A 14,681-nucleotide genomic window follows, 5' to 3' on the forward strand; every position below is an offset into this window, starting at 1 on the left:
TTTTTCGTAGGCATAACTTCGAGGGAACAAGAATGCTCGGAATCAAAACGTTCACCATCAAGTGAATGGCCTGATTATAGTATTTAAAGTGTACTAGAAGCCTCGAAGTATTCATACAGGTATCCTTCCAAGGACAATGCCGTGCTTTTACCCTCCTGGAGCAATGATCTTAAGCATACAAGTGTGAAGGGAAAGCCTCCTCTTAAATCCAAGATTGGGAATCAAGCGATACGATCATCCTCTCCAGCCATCGCCTCCTCTTCCTCTATAACCCCCACCTCCTCTCCCTCTCCCTCTGAACCCGCCTCTTCCCCCTCCATACCCCTCACTCCATGGCCCCCTGTCCTCACCAACTTCCACGATCCTATCCTCCCCATCGAAGCTATACTTATACTTCATCTCCGTCTTGATGCCTCGCCCTTTCCTAATTTCACCGGGAGCCCAGTCTCTACTCGTCTCATTGTCTAGCTCCTTCAGCCTTGCAGCTGATATTTCGTCCGATACGGGGAGGTAAAAGAGCTGTGGCTTCGCTTCTGTGGAACGAAAGAGTTCGTCGAGGGTTTTGAAGGACGCTTCAATATCTTGTCTTGAATCTGCAAATGGAGCAGCAGGTGTGGGTGGCTGCTGTGTGGAGAGACGATGCATGTCAACGCTGGCACGGGGACCTCGTGGCGCGTTAGAGGGAGCGCTAGATCCGACTTCCTGGAAGACAGCAGATATGATGCCATCGCCAGACTCTGGGTAAATCACTTCAAAGCGCTTTGGCTGTATTGAGGTACCGCTAGCTCTAGCCTCTTTCTCGGCCACTATTGCATCTTCTTCTTTTTTGATCCAGTCGTCTACTTGATCCTCAGGGACAAAGTCGACCCAAAGTTCTTTCCTATTGCCCTCTGGGGGCCAGATCGAGCCATGTAATGATGCTCGTACCCTAGATGCTGCGGTCGTGGTGGTGAAAGAAACTAGGGCGTGGGTCTTCATCGCGTCGAGAAATAGCGACTTGACAATGGCCGAGTCGGGTGAGCTGGAGGGTGGTGACGCAAGAGATACGAGATGGGCACGAAGTGGCTCGGGACGCAGAGGACGCATGAAGTTGCGAATGTACAAAGCAGATGTGACTGGATGCAGGGCAGGCACGGTTGGCCGATCGTCCGTTATAGCCTCCATGGGTGTCTCGCCCGAGGTGGGTTTGACAAGACTTTTGTATCGAGAGACGTTTTCTTTCTTTTCGCGCTTCATGTCGGACTCCACTGCTAGCGATTCCGTATCGGCTTCCGCGTCATAACCACCATTGGATTCTTCAGCCTTCACTTCTGTTTTCATTGCGGCATACTCAACGGGTTGCCTCTGCTCCATAACGACATCATCGTCTTCTTTGAGCACGACCTCGGGTGCAGCTCCCTGACTCGGCCTGTGCTTCTTCGCTCTGATATCCTGGGACGGCAGTTCTGGTGTGACACTCCTCCTCTTTCGCTTCTTAGAGTCAGCTTCCAACTCCTCCGTGTTGAGTCTCGATGTCTCGGCAGTCGATCGCTCGGGTATGGGAAGTAGCTCCGGCTTCTCTACTGAGGGCTTCTCATTCAGCGCCGGCGATGGTGTGATGTCTTTGCTTGCAGGGTCTATATCTTCTTGGGACTGCGCAGGCACTTGTTGCGCAAAGCGCAGAGCTTCAGCAGCCGGGGCTAGGACCTCTGGTAGTCCACCACCGGCAGTTTCTTCCTTCTTGTCACCGACAGCTTCCTCGTCCGTAGACTCAGTCATGACTGGTCCCACCACATGCTCAGGATCCAGAGGTGGCGCATTAAATGTTGCGACGGGTTGCAGCGCGCCTGCCTCCTCCTTCGCTGTGGTGTTTTCTGTCGGCTGTTCGGTTGCCATGATCTGTTCAGGTGGGGATAGGTCGCTTTCAATATGTGAGACGGTCTCCGGGACAGGAACTGGGAGCGGTTCTGGCTCTATGCTGGTATTAGCCTCTGGAGCACCATGCCGACCAATGTGACACATACCGCCAGCTTCTGCGAGCGCGGGTGCAGGAACATCTGGCTCCTTCGCTTCCTCTTGTCCACCCGCTTCTTGCTCTACTTTCTCCACGGAGTCTGGCGCGTCGATGCTGTCGCTGATAGTTTCTGGCGCCTTTTGGGCCTCTGCGCTAGCTTGGTCCGCTTCTTCCAGCTTCTCAACGATTTGAGCCTTCCTCTGCAATCCCGTACTTGGTATCCCTCGCTCCTTGAGCAGCTGCCGAAGCTGCGCGACCGTCTGCTTGTTGTAGTCTGTCATGGTTGCTTCCTGCGTCGCTCAATTGAAAATAATTTCGTGTATCGATGGTCGCATGTAAAAGCGCACGCTGCTATAGTATTCAGACTCGCAGAAAACAACGTGGATGAAGGAGTGTAAGAAATAGCCAAAGTCTGCTTGGTGCGCGCTGCGTGCGTCAAGCTTCAAAGAAGTTCACACGCGTTGGGAAGGCACGCTAGACGCTTGGCACGCATCAACGGCCGTGCGCTACGTGTGGGGAAGCGTAGCCGGAACCTGATCGGCAGTTTTGCAGCATCGCGTCTCTCATCTTTCCAAGCTCACTCTCCCACACCACAGAGGCTAATATGTCATATACGTGAATGAGGGACGCACGACGTATACCCTCAAGGTCTGTTGAAAGAACCCTATATGCATCTCGCAAAGGATCTCAAATATCGCTCAATTAGTTGTCCAACTACCCTACAATATGTCAGATTCCGCCTCGAGCCATCTTATCTTTCTTCATGCTAGAGAACAGTTGGTCGCAGTGGTACGCAGAAGTGGCAAGCGAGCCTCATAAAGGAGGCTGAGCACTTCATCGCGCTTCCCGCATTTTCAATAGCTCTTGCGTCGCACGGCAAGGTGCTCCAGGCTCCAGGACAGTGCTGAGCTCTCTCATCTCTACCACACCATGGCCAAATGCGAGAACGAGCGCTTTGAGCGCGAACTAATCCTCGAAGACGCGCTCCCAAACGAGACAACTTTCCACCTCCTAGCGCTCAACCTCTGCTGTGGCTTCGCATGTCTTGCCATCGCGCTGTCCGTCTGGCACATCCTCCGGCACGCTCTCCACTACCTGCGGCCCTACGAGCAAAGGCACATCATTCGAATTCTCGCAATGATACCCATCTACGCCTTTACTTCCTTTCTCAGCTATGTTTTCTACCAGAATGCCATCTATTACGAACGTGTCCGCGATTGCTACGAGGCTTATGCGATTGCGAGCTTTTTCACGCTAATGTGTCATTATGTTGCGCCAAATCTGCACGAGCAGAAGGTTTATTTTGGTAATGTGAGGCCGAAGAATTGGGCGTGGCCGCTGAGTTGGCTGCAGAAGCTCACGGGAGGCGAGGATAGAGGCTGGCTGAGGAAGCCCCGGAGCGGGCTAACTTGGTTCAACGTACACTCTATGCCTTTCAGTCCTGACTTGTTATTGATAATGAGCAGATCGTCTACGTTGGTATTTTCCAGTATTGCATCATTCGTCCGCTGTGCATGATCGTGGCTGTCATCTCCCAATCGCAGGGCAAATACTGCCAAAGCTCCACAAGCCCTCGATTCACCTCCCTCTGGGTTGCCGGCTTCGACGCGATTTCTGTGACCATCGCCATGTACTGCCTCGTCCAGTTCTACATCCAACTAAAAGAGGACCTAACGCCGCATCGACCCTTCCTCAAAGTTCTCAGCATCAAGCTCGTCATCTTTCTCTGTTTCTGGCAGAATTGGCTTATTTCGCTTTTGACAGCTGAGAGCGGTCCGCTCAAACCTACCAATTTTGTCGCTGGGCCGGACCTACGAATCGGAATTCCGTGTATCCTCACCTGCGTCGAGATGGCATTCTTTGCGGTTTTGCACCGTTGGGCCTTTCCATGGAAACCCTACGATATCGAACGTGTGCCTAGACACCGTAGGCAGCATTACGCCTGCGGCCCGAACGCAGCTCTACTTGAGGCTATCTACCCTTGGGACTATGCAAAGGCCGCTGCTCGCGGCTTTCGTTGGCTGTTCCACGGTCGACGCTTTCGGAAGGACGACCCATCATACCAGACGGAACCGAACTTTGGGATGAAGCAGGAGCTAGCTGCCAGAACGCGTCCTGGGGCGCGTACTGACCCTGGGCATACCGAAAGCAAGAAGCGCAAGCACATGGAGCGGAAGACGGCTTAGGGGAAACTTTGGACTTGGTTTGGTTGAGAAGGACGGGATGGGGAATTAGTGTGAACTCGAAGTATCGAGCCCTAGGAAAGAATAGTTGAACACCTCGTCACTAGCATAATTACAAAGTAGCATTTGCACAATGTCGAAGACAGTTACCTTCACTTTGGAGCTTGTGCTAGGAGCTCGCGAACCTACTTTGTGATTGCCGTGCTACTTTGAAGGGCATTAGAGTTGTCCAGGCTGACGCAAGACCTTGAAATAGGCTAAACGCTAAGCAACGTGCGGGCGCGGGTGTATACGCAGTAGGTAAGCTGAAGGCACAACATCATTCGTTCTGTTTCACACTGCTGACAGGCACTGTTGGTCTCGTCCGCTCCACAAATATGAACACCTTGCAGATCCTTTCTCTAGGTTACCTTTCTCCACAGTTCTGTTTAACCTTATATTGACGTAGCCACAGACTACCTAGTTGTCACCATGTTTCTCTTAGCAACCTTAGCCGCTCGTAATATCGAAGTCACTTCTTCCTACCGCACAGAATCCATCCCATCACGAGGTGGGGTAATGAACTCGTATAGCTCTATGGGTGAGGTTCAGATATTGTTCACAAATTGCCTTCATACAACTACCTGAGTAGGTACTTCTACGTTGTACTAATGTATAAAGACCAGCACCCTTGCTAGCAAAATGGTATCATCTCATCAACCGATTCTGAGATTTCAGCTTTCCAGCAAGGGATTTTTGAGCATTTCATCTACTATGAAGTCATCGTTCGCAACCTCCTTAGGTCTCCTCGGTCTAGCCACCGCCGTCGCGCTCCCTACCCCCAATGCCGACCCCATCGTCCGCATCCTCCCACCAAACTGGGCCTTCAATATAACCTCGCTCCGTGGCCCCGGTTGCCCCGACTTCGCCGAGCCCTCTACTGGCTTCAAGACACGCCTAACATACGGCCAAAACACCATGGATGGCTCTGAGATCTATTACTGGCATGTCGCATACCCTCATCTGCGTGCTAGTCTTGCCGGTGAAGACCATAGCTGGTGTGAGACGGAGTTGAGCTATTCAGAGTATGCGGATGCAGAGCAGACCAAGAAAGGGGAAAACTATAGGTTGAGACTTCACAAGAATGGCACAAAGGTTCTTGCGACATATGACCTTGACGAGGCCGTTAAGGCGAAATGGCAGGTTACTTATGATACTGAACGTGGTGAAGACGTAAGTCTCTCTACTTTGTCCTGGTAGTCATTGTAGCTGACTCCCTTCTGATAGATCACGGACGAACTCACTATCGCTGGGCCCCATACATCCGGCCAGTATGCCCAGTCTGACAACTCGCCCGTCTCGAAGAACCCAGAACTCTACAAGCTGCCCAAGTGTGGTGCAGGAAAGATCAAGTTCAGGACTGATCTCCACATTGTGGGTGAGAAGGGGAAGAAGGGCGTTGCGGAGAGTGAGAAAACTAAGTCGGCTGATGGTAAGGAGCAGTACTATGGGGCACAGGTGGGGTGGAGCTATGACTGGGAAAAGTGTGTGACTAGTGATGTGTGAGGCCAAATAGGGAGACGGGAGGTGAAAGTTGAATTAATAGCTACCATTCTCCTGGGCACAAACGCTCCCGAAAAGAAACTCCTACACAAGGAGATATATCTGTCCCATGAAAGTCGGTTACAATATTATGAACATTTGTTCTCCGCCTTTCGTAATATTTTTAGCCACTTCACTTGGCCTAAGAACCTAAATGACTTAGTGGCGCTTCTAGCCGCCGCATCCCACGAGATGAAATGGGGGCCATATTATGGCTTTTAGTCAACGGTGTATAGTCGGCGATAAATGTTCGCAAGCGAGGCTTCTGGGAATGCAGTTCAAAATGGGAATAAAGTTATAATAGTGGATTGCAAACCATAGCGTGAATGGTATCATTGTGATACAGTCGCGCAGACGTTGGACGGGCCGCTTAGGTTCAACGGCGTCACACCGGCTTAATACAAGGAGGAACCATGAAGGGCTCTCTTATCATCGTCAAACTTCCTTCTTATTCGACAAAGTCACTGGCCCTTATACTCTGGTTGATGTCATCTACGCTGATTGGACGACAGAATCTAGCGCTTGTGCACTAGGTCACGCAAATATGCACGATATATTGATGCTATGCAGCCAAGCACAATCTCAGCCTTTCTACTCTACCACTATTCGCTTATGCCGGTTGCTTATAGGTTCTTAGTGCGGTTGCCTACACTGTTATGGTAAGTAACTTGATTTATCCCTGCATCTTTGCATGAAGCGTTTTTGCTTTTTTCTAAAAGCATATTTCACTATAAGTAGAGGAGCACGGCAGTTTTTAGCTGCCAACCAACGCCTGAATACCCTATAATCTCCTCCTTGTTTGCACTCCATGTTTTTTCCATATAAAGCGCTTGGATAAGCATTCACTGTCGCAAACGACACACTACCCCTACGTTCTGTCCGAGGTGTTGTGTATTGTTTGCGACGTGTAACTAGGTACATTATCCCAACGTGCCTCTTGTAGTGCTTGTCCCGCTAGGGATGTCGCTGTCATATACCCTGGCTCAATTGCTCACTCTTTTGATAGATACGAGAACACTGCATCACAACCACAAATACCGTGTACATTATATACAACGAGAGTACACTCATGAGAGTACACTCATTCGTTGTGAAATAAATATGATTAGCCATAGAATGGAAACTACGCACGGCAGTAACGGGCCAGGTGTAAGTGAAATTGATGACAGCTTCGACGCAAAGTTCCATTACGAAAGGGACGAACGACTCGATGTAAAACCCATCATCAAGTGCAACAGTGAGTGCTCCGAGTCTGTCGATGAGCGAGGGTTACTTGAGGCAAGCTTGAGTTATGCCGAAAAGCCTCAAAAAGTTGCGCGCAAACGCACAAAATGTAGTAATAGCGTCAAATCTGGCGAGAAATTACGCGTAGGATGTCCTTTCTACAAGAAAGACCCTAAGAAGCACCAGAAGGGGTCGTGCCGTGGAGTTGGATATGCAGAAATGGGGAAACTCAAGTAGGCCGTTCCACTTCCAAACTCTTACAATACCTTTGGCTAAAAGTACACAGGGACCACCTCAAAGACGTTCACCAGCTTCCTAAAAGCATTTATAAGCACAAATTAAATTTCAAGGAACGCAAGTTCACTAGTCTTAGAGGAATAGATCGTAAATGGAAGCTGGTCTTCCAGATTTTATTTCCTGAAGTACATCATGATAAGATTCCTTCACCCTGTAAGAGAGAAAATCACCCTGTATTACATACAGCCATAGTCTCCATCATAAGCTAATACAGCATAGATTCAAACGAAGATATTATTATAACAGCGCCATTAAGCAACGACCTCGAAGTGCTGCGCGACAATCTCAGGAATATATTGTTAGCTCGTTTTAGGGTCGACATCTTGTGCGAAATACCTGATCTAGAGATCGAGTTTGATGTATTGTTTAGTCAAGCTGTCAAAGTCTGGAGAAATGGCGCAGTCATTGCATCGACAAAGCCGTGCGGATATACTGCGGAAAAGGTGGATATTGTTGCTGGAATGGTCGACACGATTACAACAAAGCACTACGATACTCCACCCCTGCTAGAACCAACACAAGCTTCTCCTCAACTAAGCAAAGGGTGTATCCAAGACTTTAGTGGCTTACCAACGGCCCCTGAACTCAAGACTGAAGACCTCTACACACCATTTCCGTATCTGAGAGAGCATATTCATTGGGACCCGCAAGATGATGTTGACACTAAGCCAGCTGTCGACGGACTCTCAAACGACTGCAAAATCGATCCCTGCTCGCCATATTTCGCCACACCTCCTGTTCTGTCAAACGAGCAGCATTTATCGAAGGCAGCTAAGGTGGACATGCCGGGATCATCTTTACAGGTGCTGGATGCGAATTACAGGATGTTATGCGGCTTCGACTTGAACATTCCATTCGATTATAGCGTTCCGTACGTTTTTGGCCAAAACTACCCATTGGCTTTAGATTCGCATCTTGCCTTGGACCACAATGCTGAGCTCACCACGCTAGGAGCATACTTGCCTCCTACTCCGTCTTTGACAGCTGTCAACAACCCATTTATGGGCTCTGATAATTCATTAGAACAAACTTCCGCCCGCTTCTCTGCTCTCAATGCACCAGGAGAAGCATCGCTCCCTAGCATCTGCATGCAAGAAAACGAAGAGGGGGTCAACATCGACGAGTGGCTAAATCTGGAAACTTGTACTCCCTGCAGCGAGTGGTCGGAGCAGCAGAGGCAGGCTTTGGATGAGGAAATGGACAGGCAGTTCGAGCTTCTTTAGTGGATAAGAACAGTCGTCGGATCAGGGTGGCGCTGCCAATGGATCATGATATTCTAGAATGGTTGCAAGTAACAACAACCTGACAGGAGGATACAATAGACTTGTCGGGTGACACATGAAATTGCGCAGTAAAAGTATGGCCTCGGGTACTTTCATCCAGTGTGAATAGTCGTATTCATAATAATATCCTTTCTCAATAGTTTGGATGTATCAAGGCTCTTGGATCCATAATGCTAGATATCTCGTTACTAGAATTGATAGTTGCCCCGCTAAATCTAGGCTGCCAGTACTTGGCGCGAATACAGCAGGCAGCAAGCATGTCCTATACCCAGACGGGATGCCTCTAGTGTTTTGCCGCAAGGATGAGTGTGCACGGACTGCAACTTCGTATAATACAAAAGCATGTCCGCACATGCTTCATTCCTACGAGCTCTCTTCCTCACCAATCTTGAAACATGCTGCAACTCCCAGTCGAGCTCCGACGACAATGCCTCGATTATCTCAAGGACGATACGAAAGCTCTGAGGGCCGTTCGCCTCGCACATAGTCAGCTCAGATCACTAGCAACCGAGATCCTCTTTCGTACGGCAACCCTCAATCACACGGATGAGAGCGCAGAGAAGTTGACATGTCTCGTGCAATCCCCACTACACTCCATGGTTCGATGCGTCGTCATCAACACATCAACTAATCCTAAAATCATGGACGAAGACGACGAAGACGACGATGATGCTAATATTCTCAAGTCGTTTGGGAAGGCGATCGCGATCGTCTGCATTTTGGAAAATTTGGAAGAGGTGGTACTGAATTTTGAAAGAGAATGCACTGCCCCAGAAAGCGATTCATGTTGGGATAACGACGTTAAGCAAGACGCCGATTTCCGCAACGAAGTTTGGGGGCTCTTGCTGACGGCTGTGCGGCAAGTTGAGGTGAAGAGTCTGGTCATCAATAATCTGCAAGACTATATGGACAAGGCCGTATTTGAGTCGGAAGATTTCAAAGCCGTGCGCGACCGTGTGACGCAGCTACATTTGCGGATAACGACGGAAAGCGAGGAAGCATCACCCGCGTCTGACATCGATTTCCCAGCGCTTCATGAGGGATTCGGAAGGGATCTTCCGAATATTTGGCTCCGGCCTTTGACAAACCAACTTACCCATCTAACATTGTACGGCAACGATTATTGGGGACTATGGCCTTTTGTCGATCTCCGCAAAGTACCGCCATTTCCATGCTTGAAGTCCCTGAGTTTAGGAAACTTTACTATTGCACATGACTGGCAGATCGATTGGATCCTTGCGCATGCCTCGACACTTCAAGAGCTCCTGTTGGACGATTGCCCCATCATCGTCGCTCTCAGTTTTGAGCAGGATGCAGCTCACACGATCTTTCCCGATCTGCCTCCCCTAAAAGACGTCTCCCCACACATCACCAATGATCCTGAAAGCTACTTCAAAATCGTTGATCTCCGTTGGCACCACGTTCTCGACCGCTTTTGTGCTCACCTTCCGAAGCTCCAGCACTTTGCGATAGGGAGTGGTGATTGGAATACGGAAAGGGCTTTTGAGGAGCGCTATGAGCTCATTACCAAATCATCGGGACTCGATTACCTTGTATTCGACTACGGTACTGGTCCAAGTTCGTGGCAGGGCCTAAACGATGAATGGTCTTTTTATGTGGGAGGAACCGAGCATTATGAGTTCAAGTTTCTGCGGTACGATGAGGAGGGTGAAAGAGCTTTGGCAAATTTGTTAGAGGCTGTAAAGGTGAGAGCGATCGCAAGGGCCTAGTAAAATTGTGAGGACTTGATATAGCTCGAAGATTGGGGTGGGTGCTGCGGTGGCAAACACTGTACATGGACTGAGTGTGGCCGAGAGTCCTTATTCACATCGAACCAGAAAAGCTGTTATTATTAAGTTTTCCCTTGCTGATAGTGATAATGTGGTCCGAATGTTGGTATAAGACTTTCCTGCGCGCGATATCTACAAGATTCCATACTCAGCAGTGACACAACTTCGCCCGTTATGAGTGATGGCAAATCCGGTCGTGGTTGCACTATTCAAGAATGACTCTACGTGCAACTTTGCTGGAACGACCACAGGTCTCTTGAAATGCACCTCCATCCACGCTGGCGCATTATCCTTTGATTGAATGCTGCGTGTCTCCAAGAGGCTCCGCAACGCTTTTGCAACGACGTGGTTACCGTGCGCAAGCTTTCCAGGAAGACCAAAGAGCCTTGCAGCGATACCAGAAAGGTGGATGAGGTTATAGTCTTTGCAAAGCGCCGCCCATCTCAACGGGTCACTGCTAGAGAATGACATGTGTACAGCTAGTTCCGAGGACTGTCGCTCCTCTACGGATGTCTTCTTATCTCTTGACTGTCCTTCAGCTCTAGAGACTTCCACCTTTCCGAATTCCAACATAGTAAAGACCTGTCGGAATACAGACACGTTGCCTTCCCCATCATCATTGGGAACTAGGATGCTGACTTCGAGATCGTACTCGAGGCCTCGCTTCACAGACCTTGGCTCACTGTGCACTCTCGCGGACAGAATGGCTCGATTCGGGGCTCTAAATGATGATAGGTTGCAGAGATCTGGCCGAAGAAGCTCAAATCTGTTGCGAACGTTGACCGCGCCAAGGGGGCTAATAGGACATATACGGCTGGTAAGGAGAAGCAACATTGCGGGCTCGGTCACAGCTGATAAGAGTATAACCAAATGTATGGGCTCGATGGGGGTCGTAGTCCCGCCATTGAGCCCGATCGCACAGCGATATCGAGCCTCATCCTCTTGAAACAATTGGAATGGCGAGTCCAGAGTCAACTCTTGGCTTGTTCTTTTGGTGGAAGATAGTCCCAGCACCCTGGTGATTGCTCGGAACAGAGATTTCCCTATGATAACCATGATCGCCAGGATCACTTCCTGGGTTCGAAGACAATTTGGAGAAAAGGCGAGGGTGACATGAGTAGTGCCTATCAAGAGCGGAATAAGCCGGTATCCGGACGCTGCGAATATCCCCAGGGCGGTCGTCGCTGCTACGACAGCAATTGTCACAGCCATCTTGCCTGAAAGGTAGAAAAAGGGAGTAAGAAGCAATCGGCAGAGTGTGGGCCGAGCTGTATTGACGGGACGGGCAATACCCACATTTGAGATGACGTCATCGCACACTACAGTCGTGGCAACTCCTTACAGCTTCTTCTGGCACTGAACCCACACAATAGCCGGTTGCTGTATCAGCAACATCCTAAGCTTTAAACTCTCTGATACGAAAGCGATTTTGAGTTTCATGCAGAAGTTTCGCAGATCGAAAACTCACCACAATACATCACAGAGTTGTTGACGTACGGGGGCATTAAGCTTCCGACAATATCAAAGCCCTCGATACAATTTAGAGACCGGCATTCTTTTCCGCATCTTCTTCGAATTGCCACTCTCAAGCCATAGCTCATCCGACTTCACTAACCCCATAGTCCAGCACTTCCTCCAACACTTTCTGTGTCCGCAAGTTGGGCACCGGTTTCCCATATGTGTAACTGACCAAACTCTACAACCTCTTCAGCGTTAGTCTATGCTTGGGTTTAGATTCAATAACATACAACGGTGACAGCGCCAGGTGTATGAGGCGGTATTTTTTGAGTTGCTGAGGCGATTGCCCATGGCATCGAGTAGTGGCTCAGCTCGAGGTAGATGTGCACTTTGCGTAAGCCTCAAAGACACGAGAAGATGAAGAAACAGCCTGAATATACTTACGGACTCTGAAGTGGAGAACCAAGATTTGGAAGATTGATGAAAGAATTGGGGCAAACATTCGAGAATGGAAGTTGACATTGAAGTGAGTAGGCGCCCTTCACTGAGCAGACGATGAGTGCTACGTGGAACCATTCCTGGACACCAATTTCTTATTGCTCTATGCGCTCGTCTCAATCGACTCCATGTAACTCTATTATTTTACACTCATTGTAGCCTCTCCGCCCCCTCCCTTATCCCCTGACCATAATCCCCCGCATTAGGAGTCCTGACAATGGTATGCGTATGATACTTTGCCGGTTCTTTATTGGTCAAGAAAACGCCGGAATGATGATCAAACTCAACCAGAATGACAGGGCTCTGTATCCTAAAGTAAAACGCATCGTTGTCCCCGAATCCGCCGATCCAGCAAAAGTAGGATTCGCTGAAGTGCTGCTTCATCTGCTCTAGCTTCAATTGCCGGGATTTCGTCGGATGGTAGAGGAGGAACTCGTAGCAGATGTCCAGGATGAGCTGCTGTTGTTCAGGTGTGAGAGAAGAGACCAGCACGCCTTCGTACGGAACGATGCGATTGTCGCGAAATGCGCCGCAGCGGTGTCGCTGGTCATCCGGACCCCAGGTGTCGGTGATGAGTTCATCGCGCTTACTCTCGTCGTTATTCGAATTCCCGTAAACCTGCTTCATTCCCTCATCCCTTAAGTTCTTGAACACCCGCGCTTTCTCCTGCTGCTCAGCACTCAGACTCTGCATCAACTTCAATCCTAGATTACCCTCCTTATGCAAAATCTCCGTGCCGTTCCATTCGCCTGCATCAATGATGTTTGGTTCGGCCCCAGTGAATGAGGGCGTAAGGACTACCTGCGACCCCTTGAAGAAACATGCAATGTCGAGGTGGTGGCCGTAGAGAAGCCATCCCCAGGGTGAAGATGGGGAGGTGGAAGGTGTGCCAAAAAGGAGGAAGTTGTAAGAGTACTTGTTCATTATGTTGGGGAGTTGCACGACTTCGCCTAAGAAGTGATTGATGCGCATGGCAGATATGGCTTTTGTGTAACCTTCCGGGGAGAGGGATGCTTCGACTACGCGTAGGATAGATTGTGCCGTTGACTCGGGGACTTCTATATGTTAGCAGGAGTTGAATTGGGTGATGGAGAATGTGCGCCTACCTTCCTCAAGGCGCAGGCCAAACGGCCTCAACACGAACTCAGGATTACTCCACGCACGCCACTCCCTCGCATTGATCGGATATGAGACTTTATTTTTTTGCTCCTCGCTCAAACCAGCGATCAGTTCCTCTGCCTTCTTGACCGCGCCTTCAACATCTGCGTCCTCGTCTTTTGCTTTAAATAAGCCGTCTCTTACGGTGCCATCACTCGTGACGCCTTTGTACGGTTCTTCTAGCAGCTTCTCCCACACCTTGGTCAAGTCATACAACCACGGCGGTGCGCGGTTATCCTGCATGCATTTTGCGTACTCGTATATATTCTGCTTCGCAGCTGTTGTGAAGCGAGGACTGCTGAGATCTGGTAAATGAGCTCGGAAGCCAGCCGACGCTGCGTCGAAAGAATTTCTTCGTGCCATTGGTTTTGAACAGGCGTAAAAGGTCACCTGTTGATGCGCTTTTTAGGAAGTGGTACGCACTAATGGTGTCAGATTTACCCCCGATGCTGACGCGACCTAATCGATCACGCAGATGATGAGTGGTAAAAATGTGACTTCCGGGTCAAGGCTCTTCCCGGCACTGAAGTTCTACAAAGCGTGGCTTCTCCGACGATGCAGTTGACAATTGTAAGGCCAATGTTAACACCGGTCTATCGCAAGCCTTTCCGACAGATGGACGAGATGTATACGCAATCACAATGCAGTGGACGGTGTCGTAGCGGACGTGTTCTGACCCCACAGTCTCAACTTAGCGCGGGGCCGCCGCCCCTCATCGCGCATCCACGGGACGAAGTTCGGCTGGGAGTAGCGGCTGAAGCTCACGCTCATTTTCGCTTTCTCTTCAAACAATCACAGTATTGATTAATAGCTGGAAGGGATGCCTATGGCGATATGCGAGGCATTGAGAGAAGCATTCTTTACAGGCGATATTGTAGCTAGTAACTAGCGACTCCATCTGTGAAGGTGGAAAGAGCCATAATTAGGACTGTTTGTTTCTTATCCAAAGCTCTCATTCTCCAGCATGTCTGATGTGAATCGCCAATTCTATATTCGGTTGGACAAGTCCCTCATTTGGTAAGACATGTAGGTCTCTGCAGACAGTGCGGCAACAGCAGCCAAACATACGCGTACGACCTAGATTGCCTCCAGTCGAGGCTGATCCCATCACAACGAGCAAACACTTACATCAGCTAGTTCTCGACTATACCGCTACAGGTAGAAAGGGGTCCTGACGCAGTTGTTGAGTACTTGCTGGAGGTTGTGCCTGGACTAT

The 14,681-nt window shown here is 49.7% G+C and overlaps 7 protein-coding genes across 7 annotated transcripts; 4 read left to right on the plus strand and 3 right to left on the minus strand.

The window, feature by feature from the left end:
• Positions 1-33: 33 nt before the first annotated feature.
• Positions 34-2,410, minus strand: K460DRAFT_363526 (uncharacterized protein). Its single transcript, XM_040932840.1, has 2 exons — positions 2,004-2,410; positions 34-1,952 (listed from the first exon to the last, which is right to left on the minus strand). The coding sequence occupies exons 1-2, from the start codon at positions 2,272-2,274 to the stop codon at positions 235-237; spliced, it is 1,989 nt and encodes a 662-aa protein (XP_040790016.1). The 5' UTR covers positions 2,275-2,410; the 3' UTR covers positions 34-234.
• A 202-nt stretch (positions 2,411-2,612) lies between these two features.
• Positions 2,613-4,179, plus strand: K460DRAFT_332453 (DUF300-domain-containing protein; the record flags this gene model as incomplete). The annotated part of the gene is made up of 2 exons (XM_040930841.1): positions 2,613-3,412; positions 3,460-4,179. The coding sequence occupies exons 1-2, from the start codon at positions 2,924-2,926 to the stop codon at positions 4,177-4,179; spliced, it is 1,209 nt and encodes a 402-aa protein (XP_040790017.1). The 5' UTR covers positions 2,613-2,923.
• Positions 4,180-4,929: 750 nt separating this feature from the next.
• K460DRAFT_374514 (uncharacterized protein) lies at positions 4,930-5,721 on the plus strand (the record flags this gene model as incomplete). Its single annotated transcript, XM_040934677.1, has 2 exons — positions 4,930-5,388; positions 5,443-5,721. The coding sequence occupies 2 exons, from the start codon at positions 4,930-4,932 to the stop codon at positions 5,719-5,721; spliced, it is 738 nt and encodes a 245-aa protein (XP_040790018.1).
• A 1,152-nt stretch (positions 5,722-6,873) lies between these two features.
• On the plus strand, positions 6,874-8,532 carry K460DRAFT_414201 (uncharacterized protein; the record flags this gene model as incomplete). Its single annotated transcript, XM_040937659.1, has 3 exons — positions 6,874-7,214; positions 7,268-7,431; positions 7,498-8,532. The coding sequence occupies 3 exons, from the start codon at positions 6,874-6,876 to the stop codon at positions 8,499-8,501; spliced, it is 1,509 nt and encodes a 502-aa protein (XP_040790019.1). The 3' UTR covers positions 8,502-8,532.
• Positions 8,533-8,938: 406 nt separating this feature from the next.
• On the plus strand, positions 8,939-10,488 carry K460DRAFT_363529 (uncharacterized protein). The gene has a single exon (XM_040932841.1). It carries the CDS (start codon positions 8,957-8,959, stop codon positions 10,289-10,291), a length of 1,335 nt encoding a protein of 444 aa, XP_040790020.1. The 5' UTR covers positions 8,939-8,956; the 3' UTR covers positions 10,292-10,488.
• On the minus strand, positions 10,484-11,407 carry K460DRAFT_332458 (uncharacterized protein; the record flags this gene model as incomplete). Its single annotated transcript, XM_040930842.1, has 1 exon — positions 10,484-11,407. One exon carries the CDS (start codon positions 11,405-11,407, stop codon positions 10,484-10,486), a length of 924 nt encoding a protein of 307 aa, XP_040790021.1.
• A 912-nt stretch (positions 11,408-12,319) lies between these two features.
• On the minus strand, positions 12,320-14,113 carry K460DRAFT_306653 (uncharacterized protein). Its single transcript, XM_040930040.1, has 2 exons — positions 13,414-14,113; positions 12,320-13,362 (listed from the first exon to the last, which is right to left on the minus strand). Exons 1-2 carry the CDS (start codon positions 13,826-13,828, stop codon positions 12,458-12,460), a joined length of 1,320 nt encoding a protein of 439 aa, XP_040790022.1. The 5' UTR covers positions 13,829-14,113; the 3' UTR covers positions 12,320-12,457.
• Between the last annotated feature and the right edge of the window lie 568 nt (positions 14,114-14,681).

This window comes from Cucurbitaria berberidis, assembly GCF_010015615.1.
Source record: "Cucurbitaria berberidis CBS 394.84 unplaced genomic scaffold K460scaffold_2, whole genome shotgun sequence".
In the NCBI taxonomy this organism is placed as follows: domain Eukaryota; kingdom Fungi; phylum Ascomycota; class Dothideomycetes; order Pleosporales; family Cucurbitariaceae; genus Cucurbitaria; species Cucurbitaria berberidis.